Here is a 19064-nt window from a genome sequence, read left to right on the forward strand (position 1 = left end):
AGCATGAAGGGGAAATTGAGTCTTTAAGCAAGAATAAGAGTATTCCACAGCCATTGTTAGGCAAGAGGTGATGTTTATTAAAATCCATAATTTATTCTCCTGTGTCTATGGGCTGCTCACCTTGGCTAGTAGCAGTTGGAGCTGTCCCTCCTTGTGTGTTGTCTCTGTCATTTTTAATCTTTGTGGTTTGTCCTACTGCTGCATCATGATGTAAAAAATTTTGCCAGCTCTGGGAAACCTCTGGTTCCTCTGTAAATGAACCTTTCTTCTTTAAAACGCCTTAATAATGATTTCTGTCCTGTAGAAGAGCAATTGTAAGTGACAATCCTAAATCATTCTTTGGGCTCGGTGGTATGTTTCAGAAGGGCTACTCCCAGGGAGGTAAATGGGAATGCCACCGAGCTTTGGCAAGTTCTTAATGAAACTAATGATTTTAATAGACCGACCTTATTACTCCTGGTAATTTATATCCTCATTACAAAATTGCCTGTTCAATCTTTGCTACATTCTTATCAGTCTTGGGAAGCTAAACCTCCTCTTTAGTTTCTGCTGCAGCCATAGCAGTTATTTGAAAAGAGTGGCCCCAGTGACCAGGAGTAAAAGTTAAGTGGAGACTGTGGCAGTCTGCAGATAGCAGGACTGATCTGCAGAACTTGGTCCTAAATAACGTCAAGCTAAGAACTGGTTTCACATACCACATGAATGAAAGAGATAAATAAGGCTTATCTGCTTATCCATCTAGCAGGGTGACATTGTAGCTCCCATCATGCTCACTCTGAGAAGCTGGAAAGGACAGTGTACAGTAGGTTACACCTTGGCAGGACAAACAGAGAGGGCGGGTCTTTGTGCCAGAGTATGGGGCTGGAGTTTTGCACCACCGATTTGCCTAGTGAGCCTTCCACCACATTTGGTTCTCCCTATCCAAATGCCCAAAGGTGTGGTGGAGACAAAAGGAAACAAAAGCTACCTCCCTGCGAGCTGCAGTGGGCAGGAACCCTGCGTGCCCAGGAATGGTATTCATCTGCTGCAGCGCTCATTTTTGGGTCTGCAGGCAAATGCCCAGCAGCTCCCCAGCGCTGGAGCAAGGCACCTTGTTCTTTGAGCAGAATACTGGATTTGTTAGCCTCGTAAAACTGAGTATCCAGGTAGCTGGTGAAGGGAATAATTTAACTTTGCAGCTTCTGATCAGTCAGGACCCTGGACCCGGGGGCTGCCCAGAAGGAATGATAGGGCTGTGCCTGGGGAGCTGCCAGATTCCTGGCACTGCCTCTTTCTGCACCGTTGGGAGTGCTGTTTTTGAGTGTGAGGGCGCTCTGCTCCACATGGAGATAACAGGCGAGGGGCCAAGGGCAGGTAGTCTTGAGCCACCCAGAGCCTTTTCCCCTCAGACCTGCTCTCAGAAGATTTCTATAGAAAGGAACCAACCTCTTCCCAAGGCTTGGAATGGCAATTTATTTATTTATGGCTTTATTTTTACTCTATTTTTTTTTAAACTAATATATTCTTGTTTCTCACAAATGCAGAAAGCACAGAAAAGTGCAAAATGGAAAATAAATATCACCTCACCTCTCAGTTTCCATGGTTACTCATTGTTAATGTTCTGGGTCTTTCCTTCTGAGTGGCACTCTCTGGCACTCTGATGTATGCTGCATTGGTCTATGTACGAAAATCCACTGCTTATTAGGAGAATTGGACAGCCACCACAAGGGAAGGGGCAGATTCCGTGCTTCTCACCCAGGAGCTGCACAGCCATAATTCCTCCTTGCCAGCTGATCAGGAGGCAGTATTTTATTCTGATGTTTTGTTTTATAAATTGATATTTTATTTTTATTTATAAAAATATTTCACATATTCACCTGCTGTTTGTTCTTTTGCAAAATGTTGTATCTTTTAAAGATGCATATTTCGGGGCAGACATTTGACGTAGTAGTTGAGGTTCTACTTGGGATGCCCACATGCCATAACAGAGTGCTTGCGTTTGAGTCCTGGTTCTACTTAAGAGTCCAGCTTCCTGCTAATGTGTGCCCCAGGGGTGGGGGAGTGGCACAGCAGGTAGTAACTTATGTACTTGGGTCCTTGTCACCAATGAGAGAGACCAGGATGGAGTTCCAGGCTCCTGGCATCAGCCTGGTCCAGCCCTGGCTGTTGTGAATTTTTTGTGGTCTTTTCAGGAGAGAACCAGCAGATGGAAGATTCTCTCCCATCCCCCAACCCCCTTCCTTTTTTATTTTTTTTAAAAGCGTTTTTATGTTTTCTGTTAGATTTTTATGTTCTCTGAGTGTTCTTATTTTGCACAGTAGCCTACTGTATGTAGCATGGACCTTTTATGGAGCAGTTTCTGAAACAAAGTAATTGTCTGCTCTTTTAAACGATATCAACCTTCTAAATGCTGACATATGTCCTATTTTAACGTATTGGGGCTTCAGGGGCTAAATCATAGTCCAGGGAAGGCCCAGTTCTCTTTTAGGATATGAGAATTCCATCCTCATGCTTAAACTAATAATGTCTGAACATGTTGCACTGCTTGTAGGAGGTGTTAAGAGGAGCCATATTCTCAGTAGGTCTTCAGGAGAGGTGACACTGGGCTGACAGTTATCTAAATTCGCCGTGATGAGTGTTTAGTTTCTGATAAATGGAAAGCCTCAGTCCAGGTGTCAGGGCTGCCAGCTTGACTGCACACAGCTCCTTCTCCGAGACCTCATCCTGTGGGGATGGCTTACAGCAGATGCTGACTGGCGGGAAGGCAGTGTGGTGCATGCTGTGCTGCTGGGTGACTCCTGGTGCTGCGAGTTTGTGTGCCTGAAGGGAAACGGAGCAGTGCATGTACACTTCAGAATTATAATGTCATCTTCAGGTTGGGAATGCCTGAATAGTGACCACCTCGGGTCTGTAGAGAATTGTTTCACACGGCTGCCTCAGCACCTTTCCTCAGTACCTCCTGGTTACAGCAGCTGGGTTTTGTTTTTCTAAATTTTTTTTGATAGGCAGAGTTAGACAGTGAGAGAGAGAGAGAAAGCAGCTGTTTTTTTTTTTTTTTTTTTTGTGATAGGCAGAGTTAGAGACAGAGACAGAGGAAGGTCTTCCTTTCATTGGTTCACCCCCCAAATGGCCACTACGGCCAGCACGTTGCACTGATCCGAAGCCAGGAGCCAGGTGCTTCCTCCTGGTCTCCCATGCAGGTGCAGGGCCCAAGCACCTGGGCCATCCTCCACTGCCTTCCCAGGCCACAGCAGAGAACTGGACTGGAAGAGGAGCAATGGGACAGAATCTGGCACCCCAACCAGGACTAGAACCGGGGTGCTGGTGCCGCAGGTGGAAGATTTGCCTAGTGAGCCGCGGCGCCGGCCAGCAGCTGAGTTTTGACTCAGCATCTTTCCTCAACAATTTTTTCCTCAAAGGAACTGTGCCACTTTGCTAAGTCAGATTTTTTATATTCATTTTAAATATTAACGGGTAATCATAGGTTTGTAAGTCAAAGTATTTTTTAAAAGATTAATGTAAACTCTCACATAAAAATGTAAATCAGATTTCACTTCTTTCACTTTTACTTGTTCCAACTGATCATTTTAGCATTCTTTTTTTATTTATTAAAAATTTGTGGGGCTGGCGTTGTCAGTGGGTTAAAGCCCTGGCTGGAAGTGCTGGCATCCCATATGGGCGCCAGTTCTGGTCCCAGCTGCTCCTCTTCCGGTCCAGCTCTCTGCTGTGTCCTGGGAAGGCAGTACAAGATGGCCCAAGTCCCTGAGCCCCTGCACCCACATGGGAGACTTGGAAGAAGCTCCTGGCTTCAGATCGGCGCAGCTTCGGCCGTTGTGGTCATCTGGGGAGTGGACCAGCAGATAGAGGACCTCTCTCTTCATCTCTACCTCCCTCTGTAACTCTTTCAAATAAATAAAATAAATATTTAAAAAAATTTTTGTTTTACATTAGAAAGAGACCATTTGAGGGGGGAGAGAGGTCCTTCCTGTTGGTTCACTCTCCAGATGCCTGCAGCAGCCCCCTAGCCTGAAGCTGAGAGCCAGAAACTCAGTCCAGGTCTCTTCTGCAGGTGGCAGGAACCCAGTCACTTGGACGGTCATTGCTGCTTTCAGGATCGGCATTAGCAGGAAGCGTGAGACAGGAACCAGATCTGGGCACTAACCCTAGGCATTCCATTGTGGAGTGTAGGCATCTAACTACCAGGACAAACAGTCACCTCCAGGCTGACATTTTCTGTCCATGCATTAGCCCCTGCGTGAGTGGATAATCACTTTTATTGGTCTTGTATTTTTTCCATCTAAAAACTTATGCAATTATAGGCAAAGTGTATAGCATTCTTTTCCCTCTTTGGTACACAAGAGTTAGGATGTTGTGCTGAAGTCCATGGTCTCGCTCTGTTGCTCTTCTGATAGGGTCTTGGTGGTCCATCTTTCTCAATCCATAGCGCAGAAGTTCTCAGACTTTCTTGATTCTTGGTACTCTTAATGTTATCCTTTTTGTTTTTTTTTTACTATGTCCAATTTATTAAGAATCAAATATTTAGGTCTGAATACTACACTTTTGTGTCCTAACAACTAACTAATAGACATTTAAAAGGCTAACACATATAAATTGGAAAAAAATTGTTTTATCTTTAACCATAATTATTTTTTTAAAGATTTATTTATTTATTTATTTTAAAGAGTGATGTGGTGGGTGGAGAGGAGATTTTCCACATGCTAATTCATTCTCCAAATGGCCACAATCAGCCAGGGCTAGGCCAAATTGAAGCCAAGAGCCAGGAACTTCAAGTGTGTCTCCCACATAGGTGGCAGGGTCCCTCCTTTTGTTTCTTTTCTTCCTCCCTTCCCTTCCTCTCCTCCTTTGTTCTTCTCCCACTCATCTCCCTGTGAGCCAGCTCTTCTCTGAGCTGTGCTATGGATGCAGCTTCTTATCTGTAAGTTTAAAGGACTGAAAACAAAGATAAGTGGGAGGTTAAACAGTCCGAAACTGCTAGTCTGATGACAGAATCGGTGAAGATAGAACCAGGCATCAATATTTAGAAATTGATGTTTGAATAAGAAACAGTGGCAACAGATATAACAATGTATCTTCAGTATATAGTTTATATTTGACAGTATACTTTCAGATATGCTATTTAATTTAATTTTCAAACAGCCACAATGTAAGTATTGCCATCCCACTTTGGTGGAGGAAATTAAAAGCGTGGAGAAGGAAAACTTAATTTTGATCACCCATGGTGACAAGTACTACCAGAAACTTTCAGAGACTCGCCTGAGATTACACAGCTAGTGAGACCTAGAGAATAGATTTGACCCTGGCCATTTAATGAACTTCACGAGTGTAGTACGTACGCTGAACACCAGTTGAATAAATGACACTTGGATTTCTAAAGACTATTTTGTGCCATAGACTCGTAAACATTTTCCTTTTTGTTTTCCAGCATCTACCACCAGCTTAAGTGAGTCTGACAGTGAGAATGAGGGGAAGCGGCGCAGCTCCGACTCTTTCCATGAAGCGTTCAAAGAGGACTCCCTTGTGGAGGGAACGTCCTCTCGTTACTCCATGTACAATAGTGTGTCCCAGAAGCTCATGGTATGTAGCGTTTGGTTTGGTATTCGCAAACTCCCCCAGCAAAGTAAACAGTTGGCACCAGTGTGAAAAGAAGGAAAGGTTAGGAGTAGGGTTTTCCTCTGCTTTCCAGCTATTGGATTTTTTAAACATTTATGTATGTATTTATTTGAAAACAGAGTAACAGAGCAAGAGAGATGGAGAGATCATCCAGGTGCTGACTCAGTCTCCAAATGACTGTAATGGCTCTACCTGGGCCAGGCTGAAGCCAGACCACCATCCTGGTCTCCCATGTGGGTGTCAGGAACTCAAGTACTTGAGCTGTAATTTGTTCCCCAGGTGCATTAGTAGGAAGCGGAATTGGAAATGGAGTAGCTGGGACTCAAACTGGCAGTCCAGTATGGGATGCAGGTGTCCCAAGTGGTGACTTAACACACTGCCATAACACCTGCCCTAGCTACTGAAATTTAATAGAGAAAACGGGGCCCCCTTCTTAATTCTTCAGATCTGCCACATTTGAATCATCCATCGGACTGACTGCTTAGGCCTGGTTCTGGACAGAACTGGATCACCTTTTCAGATCTGTAGTAATGAATTCTTGTTAGAAGCACACAGAAGTACACTTCCCTAAACACGGATAGATACTAGTGGATAAAGAGGCTGCATACTGTGACGAGTTGCTCTAGAGGGTGATCTCAAAAGAAGTTACTGAAATCCTGTTCATCCCCAGGAAGTAAAATAAATAGAAGTAGCACAGTCTTTTTCCAAAAGAAGGTCCAGTTCTCTTTCCCAGCTTTCATGCCCTGTTGATACATCACAAGAAGGGAGGTGAACAGGAAGACTTGCTCTTTTCCTCATCCAAATTTACTGTTAGACCTTGTGGCTAGGACATCTGCATCCCGTATCATAGTGCCTGGGTTCAGGTCCCAGTTCCAGCTCCTAACTGTGCAGACTATGGCTGTGCAGTGATGGTTCAAGTACTTGGGTCCCTGCCACCTTTGTGGTTGACCTGGATTGAGTTCCCAGTTCCCAATCTCTGCCTGGCCCATCTCTGGCTATTTTGGGTATTTAGGGAGTAAATCAGCATATGGGGGAGCATGCATTCTCTCCCTCAGCCCCCCTCACATTAAAAACAGCAAAATTTACTGTGTGTGCAAAGGTTGTCAGGAAATCAAATTGCCTTCATCTAGCTTCAGGAATATCATAGTTGACTCCATGATTTCCTGTTGGGCTCATTGAAGGATGAGAACTGCCACTATTGAAGTTGGTGTTGTAGTTAGGGGGCCACAAGCTTTGGGGAAGTGGAAAATGGAGAGGCTTGTGATGTCTCAGTTAACCTTTTTGAGCTGGGGAAGGATTTGTGGCTACTGTAAGATGCCCTCCGGCTCCTGAGCTAGGAAGCCATTTTCAAAGAGAATATAGACCCTCCTGAGGAATTAGATCTTCTAATTATTGGAATTCTTTTATTAAGAGAGAGTCTCTGGGCTCGGATCTTTGCGGTATGCACATGAGCTCAACAACTAGAATTTGGTGTGAGTTTATAGACAGACAGTTGTGACATTTAAAAAATGTTTCTGTCCTGGGATTTTATTGTTGCTTCCATACCTCATTTTACATGAAACAGGTTTTCAGCTGGTCTCTTGATTTAAGTGACCTAATACAGGCCCTCATTGTCCTCACTAAGTAAGGCTGTTTGGCTAAGGATAAAGTAGAAGCTACTGCTTGAAGTGGTATCAGTTGTATTTTGGATCTACTTCTTGCTTACTCAGACAAATTAGCTGGAACGGTAAGTTGTGCAAATGTCCAATGAGATTCATTAAGCACTCTTGGTGCTTTTAATTATAGCTATGAGGTCCATTCTCATTTGTCCAACTTCTGGTTGCCCTAGACTTTCACCTCTACATACAGACTGGGCCCATCGTTACCACAGTTACTTATTTACGCTGCTTTTCTTCATTAGGCTAGAAGACCTAACTTTAGGCTTACTTATCCCTATTTCTCATGGCTTAGCGTAAAGTTGGACAAGTGGTGGGCGCTAAATGAATGTTGTTGGACTGAATTAATGTGCTCCCTTCCCTCTCTTTTTCAGGCCAAGATGGGCTTCAGGGAAGGTGAAGGACTGGGTAAATACAGCCAGGGTCGGAAGGACATCGTTGAGGCCTCTAGTCAGAAAGGTCGAAGAGGCTTGGGTCTGACGCTTCGGGGCTTTGACCAGGAGCTGAACGTGGACTGGCGAGATGAGCCAGAGGTAACTGGTGTGGGGAGGAGGAAAGGAGAAATCCTCTTGTGTTTTTGGATGCGTGGTTTTAAGAAGCCATAGTAACAAACCAGAAATCTCGAGGTAGTGTGAGGAAGGTGCCAAGTGGGGTCGTGATTGGCTTCTTACATGGAAGTTTTTGGGGATGTCCAGAATGGAAAACAGAAGACTGAGAGAGTCTGCACCATTAAGCTTCGAAATAGGAATTTGTTTATGCCAAATGGATGTCTCCTGTGGGTTTAGTCCGTTTATCTGTTTGGGTACCACTTTCTTTGAATCCAGGAGACCAGACAAGACTCTTTTTTTTTTTATTTTTATTTATTTATTTATTTTTGACAGGCAGAGTGGACAGTGAGAGAGAGAGAGAGACAGAGAGAAAGGTCTTCCTTTGCCGTTGGTTCACCCTCTAATGGCCGCCGCGGTAGCGCGCTGCGGCCGGTGCACCGCGCTGTTCCGATGGCAGGAGCCAGGTGCTTCTCCTGGTCTCCCATGGGGTGCAGGGCCCAAGCACTTGGGCCATCCTCCACTGCACTCCCTGGCCACAGCAGAGAGCTGGCCTGGAAGAGGGGCAACCGGGACAGGATTGGTGCCCTGACCGGGACTAGAACCCGGTGTGCCGGCGCCGCAAGGCGGAGGATTAGCCTGTTGAGCCACGGCGCCGGCCCAGACAAGACTCTTTAACATCCCTTTTTGTGGCACAGATTATGGCACAGGTTTTATTTATGTTCTGCCTTATTCCACAAAAGATTTGAAATAGGTACAATAAAAGCATCTAAAAGAACAGTGAGATATTAGCATTACAGGAAGAAAATAGTACACCAAAATCTAGCCTTATACACAGTTGCTGTGGTTGAGCTTCAGGTTTGGCTCTGAACTCTGGATACTTTCTCTTTGATGGCTTCAGTCCAGGAAGGAATTCTTGGGAAGTCATTATATGATAAAAACCTAATATGGTTCAAAATAAGATTCTGATAAGCCAGGAGTTGGTGGGTTCTGTGGTGGTCTCCCTGTGTTGCCTTATCTTTGTGAGGAGCCGAGGTCAGTCGGCAGAATAGCGGATGGGATGGTGTCGAATAGGAAGGCACTGTAACTGGCTATCAGATAAAGGCTTTCCCCTCAGAAATACCTGGTGCTCTCTGTTGTCATCATTCATGTGAAAACAAGTGAAGGCTTCCAGTCCTTTCAGTGGGTAGAATTTGGACTAACGTTGCTAAACTCAGAGTCTGAAATTTGCTTGTAAAAATTCGCCATTTATCATACTTCAGTTTTTCCTCTTACAAAAGATGCCTCTTGAGTCAGTGTTTGGCTCAGCTTTCAGTTGGTAGCTACTTCTTTAAGGCGGATGAGGCTGGGTGTCCAGTCCTGGGTCACTGCAGGGAAAGTGCTCAGTGGCCACTACAGCTGCTGACCCTTGGGACACAGTCTACCACAAAGCAGCTTTAATGTTCAGACTTCCATAGGGAGATGAAGCCTGTCTTCTTTTAAAGGAGCATCCAAAGTATATGCGAGCTCTTTTCTGGAGTTTAAAATTTACAGCCATTTTGCCTAAAGGTGATGGGTTTGACCAGGAGGAGAAGCCACCATACACTGCCAGATTCATGGACAAAAGACTTCAGTAATTTTCCTTTTCAACTTTTTCTCTGTTGATCATGGTTGGCTTGCCCTCAAGACCTTGCATTGTGATACCATTTTATGCCTTTCAGAGCATGTAATATTACCTTTAATCACATTGCTTCGATTTGCAATGGTGAATCTCTTCTCCACACTTGCTTGAGACTCAATCTGTGAAGCGGCTATGCAGGTTAGCCACCTGTTTAGATTTTATAATCCCCATTTCTCTAGCCCAGTGGTACTTAGCCCTGGCTGCACAGTAGAATTATACGGAGACTTTAAAAATGTACTTATGTGCCATCCCCACCTCAGGCCAAGAGAATCATATACTCTTTTTTTTTTTGGACAGGCAGAGTGGACAGTGAGAGAGAAAGACAAAGGTCTTCCTTTATGCTGTTGGTTCACCCTCCAGTGGCCGCCGCGGCTGGCGCGCTGCGGCCGGCGCACCGCGCTGATCCGAAAGCAGGAGCCAGGTGCTTCTCCTGGTCTCCCATGGGGTGCAGGGCCCAAGCACTTGGGCCATCCTCCTCTGCACTCCTGGGCCATAGCAGAGAGCTGGCCTGGAAGAGGGGCAACCGGGACAGAATTTGGCGCCCCGACCGGGACTAGAACCCAGTATGCCGGCTCCGCCAGGTGGAGGATTAGCCTGTTGAGCCACGGCGCCGGCCAATCATATACTCTTGTTGGGGGGAGAGAGGTAGGAGAGTGTGGGCAGGGCATTCGCCCTTTTTAAAGTGCTGATCTGATCCTAACATACAGCCAGAGTGGGAACCATTGTTTTAGCCTGATAGGCAAAGTAACTGGAAAATTAAGAGAAAGCAGCTATGAGAGAGGCTGATTTCTATCCTGTCTTGAACTGAATGGAGGAGGAATGCTAATTTCTAGGTTCTGAGTTTTATCAATAATACTTGGAAAGGCATCAGCAGAGACTTGTTGCCACTAAGTCTTCCTAATACAATTACCTTATTGTAAACCTAAAATACATGTGATAACCATCCATTTTCTTCTCTGTGTCCCTGATGCTCTGATTTTTTTTTTTTTTTTTTAAACATGCGGAGTGGACAGAGAGAGAGACAGAGAGAAAGGTCTTCCTTTGCCGTTGGTTCACCCTCCAATGGCTGCCGCGGCCGGTGCGCTGTGGCCGGCGCACCGCGCTGATCCGATGGCAGGAGCCAGGTGCTTCTCCTGGTCTCCCATGGGGTGCAGGGCCCAAGGACTTGGGCCATCCTCCACTGCACTCCCGGGCCACAGCAGAGAGCTGGCCTGGAAGAGGGGCAACCGGGACAGGATCGGTGCCCCGACCGGGACTAGAACCCAGTGTGCCGGCGCCGCAAGGCGGAGGATTAGCCTAGTGAGCCGCGGTGCCGGCCCTGATGCTCTGATTTTAAACCCCTTGGGTCAAGGACCTGTCTTATTTAAGTGCATTCTGAGCACTTGGCATGTAGTGGGTATTCATCAAATAATACTGGGACAAATGAAAGAAATGGAGATTTGAGACACTTCTAAGAATTGAAACCAGAATTGGAAACAGCCTTCAGAAGTTAGAATCCTGGCTCTCACTTCTCGTATTTGACCACTACCGTCAGCCTCAGCAACCTTGACCCTTCTCAGTCTGTCTGAGCCTCTGTTTTGGTGAAGCCCTGATGAATTGGGGCATAGCCCTGAGCGTGAGGGTCATTTTCCTGACTTAATTGCGTCTTTTCTGTTTATAGCCCAGTGCCTGTGAGCAAGTGTCATGGTTCCCAGAATGCACCACGGAAATTCCTGACACTCAGGAAATGGGCGACTGGATGGTTGTGGGAAAGGTAGGATTCAGGAAATTGTGCCCTGACTTCTTGGCACTCTCCCAGTTTTCCTCCTTGACTCTGGTATGTATGTACCCTTGCAATGTAGCAAGTACGAGGGGTCTTCAGAAAGTTTCTGGAAAATGTGTATTATGAAAATGCAATGCATGGGCTTCATAACAGTGGTGAAAAGTTATTTGCCCTTTTCACATTCATACTTTAACATGAGTGTCCAGTGGATTTTTCCAGAAGCCATGACATGTGGTATTACAACTGATTAAATACAAAAGCAGAGAGGAGAGTCTAGCCTTATATGAAGTCAGGTATTGAACAGATTTGCAAAGGTGGGAAATGGTACCACTCAAATTTCTTGATGGGAAATGAGTATTTTTAATAAAACTATGTTAATGTAAAATTGTTATTTTAAGCTGAATTAAGGAACGTTTTTAAGCCTGTTTTGCCTTTTTTTTTTTTTTTTTTGAGGATTTATTTGAAAGGCAGAGTTACAGAGATGTAGAGGCAGAGAGAGAAGTTTTCCATTTGCTGGTTCATTCCCCTGACGGCCGCTATGGCCAGAGCTGAGCTGATCCAAAGCCAGGAGCCAGGAACTTCTTCCAGGTCTCCCACGTGGGTGCAGGGGCCCAAGCACTTAGGCCATCTTCCACTGCTTTCCCAGGCCATAGCAGAGAGCTGGATCAGAAGTGGAGCAACTGGGACTTGAACCAGCACCCATATGGGATGCCAGCACTGCAGGTGGCGGCTTTACCCACTTGAGGCCAGCCCCAAGCCTCTGTTTTAATTTCTGACAATATTAATGTCTTTCTATCTATATATCCACAAAAACAGAACCTCTTTGGGGTCTCAGTATTTTTTAAGGCTAGAAAACCTGAGACCACAAGTTTAAACATTGTTGATTTAACAGTATCCTCATTCAGGTGGGGCCTGGGCTTGACATCTCCAAGGCCCCTTTCAACCCTTGTTTTCTATAGCACTGCCAGTCAGTGCCTGGTACCATGCCCTTGTACTCATCACAGGATGAGAGGCATTCTGGATGAGAGATGAGGCACTCCAGGCAGACGGCTCCAATGGCACCTTCCTGTTTGCTTTTCCCAGCCTCAGCATTTGTGAGTCTTGTATCCATATGGTGTGCTACTCCGAGCTCCCGGGGGACTGCTTCATCTCACAGCCATCTGGAGGAGAGCCGGAGGGGTTTAGGATTCTCTTTCCCGTTCCTCAGGGATTGATGTTCTTGGCAGGAACTCAGACTCTTTTCTCTGCTCTCTTGGAACCTGGATTTCTCAATTCAGCCCCCGAGTGCAGTCACAGGTGGTCATTATTTACTGTTTTCTTCTCCCTGTAGAGAAAGTTGATGATTGAAGATGAAACAGAATTTTGTGGGGAAGAGCTGCTTCATAGTGTGTTGCAGTGTAAGGTAAGGCCTTGGGGCTGCAGCTGGACTTGAAGACCTCACATGAGGTGATTTGCTGGGGCTTTCCCAATTCTTCACTTGCATCGGTTGTGGGAAGATGAAGATGTTTCCTACAGACCAGACATGTAGTTTGTTACGTGTCTCAGAGGGGTCATTTTCCTGGTGACTGTTGTGCCCTGTGCTGTATGTTGTGCTATCCCGTGGTCAGTAGCCAGCAGAGAATTCATTTAACCTCAGTGGGCTGGTTCATTGTACTCGTGTGGGGCCTAGTGTAGGAAGCAGTTTGGAATAATTTTTTAGCATCAGATGGATCTGGATTCAGATCCTAGTTCCTACAACTTTTTTGTTGTGTGACCTTGGGCCAGTTTTTGCTATTCCAGGTTTCTTCATCTATAGAATGGGGACAGAATACTTCCTTCGGAAGTTGTAGAATTGAATGAAATAGTGGGTCCGAAGTGCCTGGCTGAATGTTAGCCTTCCCTTGATAATTTTTGGTTTGATTGCGGGTCTGGAAACACATGGCCTGGGCCCAATGAGCCAGGGAAACTGAGGAGAAACGGGCCAGTGAAGTATGAAAGCCTCAGCCTGGCCTCCCAGGGTTATTTTTGGCAGACATCGAGTTGGAAATATCCACACAGTGATGGGAAATCAGGTGAAGTGAGGATTTATTTTTCCAGCAAGGGAACAGAGGTAGGAAAGGAATCATCGCTGTGTGGTAAGTGCCATCAGAAAACCCCGGTCTTGCTTTGCTTCCCCTTCTCTGAGTGACTGCAGCCAAGTGAGTCTTCTCTCTGACTTCTGATCCCTTGGAGAGTTGCTGCTGGTGTGGAGACCGAGTTGCTGTGAGGATTAGCCACAGCCAGAGGTGGTTCTGTATAGCAGAAGGTGCTGTTTTCTAACTATTAATCATGTGCCAGGCACCAGCTTTTTTTTTTTTTTTTTTTTTTTTAACCAGTTTATAGTTGAGATAGTTGAAGATCAGAGTGATGAGCAGCTTGTCTTGGATCACACAGTGAAGTCACTTCAGAGCTGAGATGCTCCTGGGAGTGCTGTGGTTTGGGCACCAGCAGCCTGTAAGACCCCTGTCCCATCCCAGAGGATCTGGTGTGACCCCACATCACATCACCTGGCTCTGACTCTCTTTGGGCAGAGTGTGTTTGATGACTTGGACGGGGAGGAGATGAGGCGAGCTCGCACCCGGGCCAATCCCTACGAGATGATCCGAGGAGTCTTCTTCCTGAACAGGTTTGCTGGCCTTTCCTTCTCCTGACGTGCGCCGCTTCGCCACAGCTTTCCATACGTCTCCCACTGAGTCTCGCTTTCCTGTCTTGCTTTGTTTCAGGGCCGCGATGAAGATGGCTAACATGGATTTTGTGTTTGATTGCATGTTTACAAATCCACGGGACTCTAATGGGGTGAGAATGAGATTCTGCTTCTGAATTCACAGTGTTGAGTGGACTTATGTTTCAGTGACTCAGAAATTGCCGTTGGTTCAGCACTGGGGGAGTGGTGACAGGTGGTAGAGACAGCTTCTCAGAAAGGGTTCCACAGTGCTGCTGTGGTTCCAGGAATGCCCCAGTTAGGACCTGTCCCTAGGGCTGCAGGCCCAGAGTCCCAGTCCCTAATGCATAGATTTGCTGCTCACTGTGACTGAAGGTAGGTGGGGCCTACAGCAGTGGAGAAGGGACATTCCTAGACAGAATCTAGGGCCATAGCAACTGCAGGCCGAGGGAGCAGAGAAGTGAGGCCAGGAGTTAGAACCTGGCCACCCTCCTGCCTTTGTTAAGCACACATTTATTTATCCAGTCCCTGCTTTGTGCCAGACACTGCCTGTATCATTTACAGTTAGGTAGATGTGATCCCTCTCCCCATGGCACTTAGTCTAGACATTCTGGTGAATTTGAGAGCTAGAAGGGGTGCAGGGCTGGTTGTATGTAAATCCTCTTTTGCTCATGGGAATTTGGAGGTCACCTGTCACCAAGAAGCTTCAGGCTTCTTCCTTCCTACCATGAATGAGGAAGGGCAAAAGGACAAGTGTAGTCTTTGAAGCAAGCTTATTTTCGATTTTGAAACTTGCGACATTGGATTTTGGTGTTGTTTCTGGTATGAGAGGGGAGTGCTCTGGGAAGTGGGATTTGAGTGCTGAATGAAATGTGGGCATTTCAAGGCACATTTTCCCTGGTCTGTTTCATTAAAATCGGTATCATGTCTGGAAGTCTAGTCTCTCTTGTCGGGCTGTAAGGGGAAGGAACACAGCACTTAGGAAGCTGCTGGCATCATTTAAGATCATACTTTGGGCCTTCGCTGCCTCATTTTGAAAGCCATGCTAACCTGCCAGAGGTCTGGGCTAGAACCAGAAAGCTCTGGAGATCTGTTCCAGCTCCATGATCGGGATTTTAGACAGGGCTGCTTTCCCTCTGCCTCTCTGGACCAGATTTGTGTAGGATCACGATTAAGAAGCTTTGGTCTTTCTCCAGAAGTGGTGGGGGGAAATGATGGTCTGCTCTGCTATATCTCGGTTCTGTGAACACAGACCTTCTGTCATCGTGGAGAATGAAGAGGACATTGCATTCTAGAATTCCCTTCAGGGCTTTAAAGCATTTTACCCAATCTTAGGAAGTTGTTTTCTCTAACAGTGACAGGGCAAGGAGTCAGCTACCCCCAAACCTGTTTCTGCCTCACTCCCTCTCGTCAGCCAGACCCTCTGATTATCTACCTTTTAAAGCAGCTTACTTTCCCAGCTCTTCCTGTTGCAGCCCCACCTGCCTAACTGCTTCTCCCATGCTGGCAGACCTGCGTATGGACCCTTCCAGCTTTCCCTCATTTTTCTCTCCCAGGTCTCCCTCCCCATTTTCCAGTACCAGCAGGCAACGCAGCACAGAAGGGCTCTTAGAATTAGCATCTTGAGAAATTAGGTTGATATGATGTTGATTAAATTTTCTGTGCTCCAAATGATTTCCTTTAAACCTGCCTGGCAGAGGAGCTCTGTTAAACTGACGGGAAGTCACAACATCATTCTGGGCTTCTGAATGTAAATGCCTCCAGCAGCTGCTGTCTCATTATTGTCTTTTGCTGTCATGAAAATGAAGTCGGCACCAGGGTTATACCACTCGGGTTGAGGGTAGAGATGTTAGTTACATAGGAAAAGGCAGCCGTGTTTGTGATGCTTCAGGCAGCTTCTTGACCTGAATTGATTGTTAGTGGCCACAGAGAATTGCCTTTCAGAGATGTTTCCCTATACTCCACTCTGAAAAGTGATTTCTCTCGAGCCCATAGTGCTTTCTTCTCTCTTTTCATCTCCTTGTTTTCCCCTGAGGACCAGAATGACAGCCAAGCCCAGAAGGCTTCGTGTGTTTTCAAGCAAGCAGAGATGCTAGAGCGGTCCCAGCAGAGGTGGGAGTGGTCAAAGCCCAGGCATATGCTCAGGCTTGCTAGGGTCTTAGTGGCTCTTGGATCGGATAAATTACAGACTAAGCAGAAAACCTTGAAGCTTAGAGGAGTATGCAGAGGGTGGGAGTGGGAAGGGAGACCCTGGGGTTCTTAAATAGGTCTCTGGTGCTGCAGGTTGTGATACGAGGAGAAGAAGGACCAAAGCAGGAAAAGAAAGAAATTGCCAACAAAAATTGGAAGAGACAGGGAAGGAAGGGAATTTAGATCCTTGAGATACATGGGGGAATATTATAACTGTTATATTGTGTGAGGGATTTGTGTGCCTGAGGATGTTGTTGAGCTAAGAAAACATTGTGCAGTAGTAGAAGATAAAAGCAGAATGTGGATCTTTAAGTTTCAGACCTAATTTAGAGAAAATTAGATGGCATTTACAGTGTGCACTGTGTGTACAGTAGTGTACTTGGCATTGGAAAGAGAAAAAGATGAGAAGGATGAGAATTTTGAACATAATATCATCTTAGAATTGGTGGATGCTTCGTGATGTAGAAAGACCTTTGCCATAGGATGTTTGTGTAATCCCACATCAGCCTTGAGAAATACCTGCATTTGTCTCCATTTTCAGTTGGGGAAGCTTGAGCTTAAAGACTTAAATGTCGTGCTTGCCCTTGACTGCACTGCCAGCAAGCCGCAGAGCTGCAGCCCTCAGCTGTCCTTTCTGTGAAAGGCCTCCTGGCCAAGGCTGTGAAGGCTGCACGTCTTGCAGTCGTAGAATGCTGTCATGTTCATGCCTCTTCACGCGAGGTCAGACTCTCATTGATTCAGTTCCTTCCTTCCCCTAGCTTTCCTTTGGATCAGCGGTTCAGCCACAGAGGCTGGAGCCTGGGCTGAAGGCATGGTGGGGTGAAAATCATGTCCCCTCTTCATAGTGAGCACAGGGCTTAAACTCAAGACCCCCGCCTCATCACTGCTGTGCTGACTGGAAAACGCTACGTGATGTTCTTGGTGAACGTCATTAGGTCATCGTCATCTTTTTTTTTTTTTTTTTTTTAGGATTTACTTATTTATTTGAAAGAGTTAAAGAGAGACAGAAACAGAGAGAGATCTTCCATCCACTGGTTCACTCCCCAGATGGCTGCAGTGGCCAGGGCTGGGCCAGGCCGGAGCCGGGGGCTTCATTTGGATCTTCCATGTGGGTGGAAGGGTCCAAGCACTTGGGACCATCTTCCACTGCTTCCCTAGGCCATTAGCAAGGAGCTGAATTGGAAGTGGAGCAGCTGGGACTCGAATTGACATCCATATAGGATGCTGGTGTTGCAGGCATCAGGTTAACCCAACATGCCACAGCGCCAGCCCCCATTAGATCTTCTTTTACATGCAAGTGAACATAATCCAGAAGCATGAACAACTGCTATGTCAGGAACAAAAAATGATGGGGCGGAGTATTGAGAAACAACTGATGATAGACCCCAGCCTGCCTGGTCTAGGCTTGTAACTGGATAATGAGATTTATTTTTACCTAAATTCACTTTCTCCAGAGGCTTTTTCACTGTCTTAATAAAGCTAGATAGCTATCATCAGAGGCCAATGGTACCTAGAAGTGATTGTGTTGTGAACCTTAGTATGTCTCTTTCTTTTCTTTTCTTTTCTTTTTTTTTTTTAAAAAGATTTATTTTATTTATTTGAAAGAGTTACAGAGAGAGAGAGGTCCTCCATTCACTGGTTCACTCCCTAGATGGCCGCAACGGCCAGAGCTGCACAGATCTGAAGCCAGGAGCCAGGAGCCTCTTCCAGGTTTCCCACATGGGTGCAGGGGCCCAAGGACCTGGGCCATCCCAAGCTGCAGCAGAGAGCTGGATCCGAAGAGGAGCAGCTGGGACTAGAACTGGTGCCCATATAGGATGCCAGCGCATGAGGCCAGGGTTTTAACTGCTGTGCCACAGTGCCGGGCCCAATAGGTCTCTTTCTTAAAAGTGTTTCTCCTAAAGCTTTCTGACCTTTATCCCACAGTTGCAGACAAGTGCTCAGCCAGCCAGATCTGTAATGAGGGAAGGCTGAGATCCTTGAGCCCCTTCCTGCTGATTTATCAGGGGTCCAGGGCAGCTGAGAGCGCATCCTCTCGTTGTCAGCAGCACAGATACTTAGTCCTCTCCACTGTAGAGGGCCAGTAGCAGCCCTCGCAGGGCACAACCATCCCTAGCATTTGCTTAAGTGAGAAGTATAAACACATGCACTGGGCCAGTGTTGTTTAGTGTGCATTTGAGGTTGAGGATAAAGCTAAAATAGAATCAAGTCAAATTCAAATGGTTAGGGGCTGGCACTGTGATGTAGTGGGTAAAGTCACTGCCTGCGGCACCAGTATCCCATATGGGCACTAATTCAAGTCCCTGCTGCTCCACTTCTGATCCAGATCCCTGGTAATGTACCCAGGAAAGCAGTGGAAGATGGCCCAAGTGCTTCGGCCCCTTCACCCACATGGGAGACCCTGAAGAAACTTCTGGCTTTGGATCAGCCCAACTCTGGCCATTGCAGCCATTTATAGAGTGAACCAGTGGATAGAAGATTCCCTCCCCCCACTGTAAATCTGCTTTGCAAATAAATAAATAAATCTTTTTTTAAAATTAAAATGGTTATTGTCATCTAGTCAGTCTGGGAGTGGTTGGGTGCTATGAGTGTCACCTGGAGTCTCTTTTTTTTTAAAGATTTTATTTATTTTATTTGAGAGGTAGAGTTACAGACAGTGAGAGGGAGAGAAAGGTCTTCCTTCTGTTGGTTCACTCTCCAGTGGCTGCAATGGCTGGAACTGCACTGATCGAAGCCAGAAGCCAGGCGCTTCCTCCCTGTCTCCCACATGGGTGCATGGGCCCAAGCATCCGGGCATGCTTAAACACACACAGTGATGTTTTTATTAGGAGTCTGAGCTCAGCCTGGTGTATTTAGGGGGTGGGTTGGGCAGTTCCAGCAGATGATGGTTGCGGAGGGTTACGTTTTCTGTGGTCCTGGCAGGCAGTGCGTGTCATACTTGTTTAAAGGACTAGTAGACTCC

General features: G+C 46.3%; 1 protein-coding gene across 1 annotated transcript in view; it reads left to right on the forward strand.

The window, feature by feature from the left end:
- Nucleotides 1–19064, forward strand: part of CMTR1 (cap methyltransferase 1) — a 49742-nt gene that overhangs the window by 6171 nt on the left and 24507 nt on the right. Inside the window, exons 3-8 of the mRNA XM_062186045.1 lie at nucleotides 5423–5574; nucleotides 7640–7798; nucleotides 11131–11223; nucleotides 12563–12634; nucleotides 13782–13876; nucleotides 13974–14046. Coding sequence (XP_062042029.1) covers nucleotides 5423–5574; nucleotides 7640–7798; nucleotides 11131–11223; nucleotides 12563–12634; nucleotides 13782–13876; nucleotides 13974–14046 — 644 coding nt within the window. The remainder of the gene's footprint in view (nucleotides 1–5422; nucleotides 5575–7639; nucleotides 7799–11130; nucleotides 11224–12562; nucleotides 12635–13781; nucleotides 13877–13973; nucleotides 14047–19064) is intronic.

The sequence above is a fragment of the Lepus europaeus genome, chromosome 3 (genome assembly GCF_033115175.1).
Source record: "Lepus europaeus isolate LE1 chromosome 3, mLepTim1.pri, whole genome shotgun sequence".
In the NCBI taxonomy this organism is placed as follows: domain Eukaryota; kingdom Metazoa; phylum Chordata; class Mammalia; order Lagomorpha; family Leporidae; genus Lepus; species Lepus europaeus.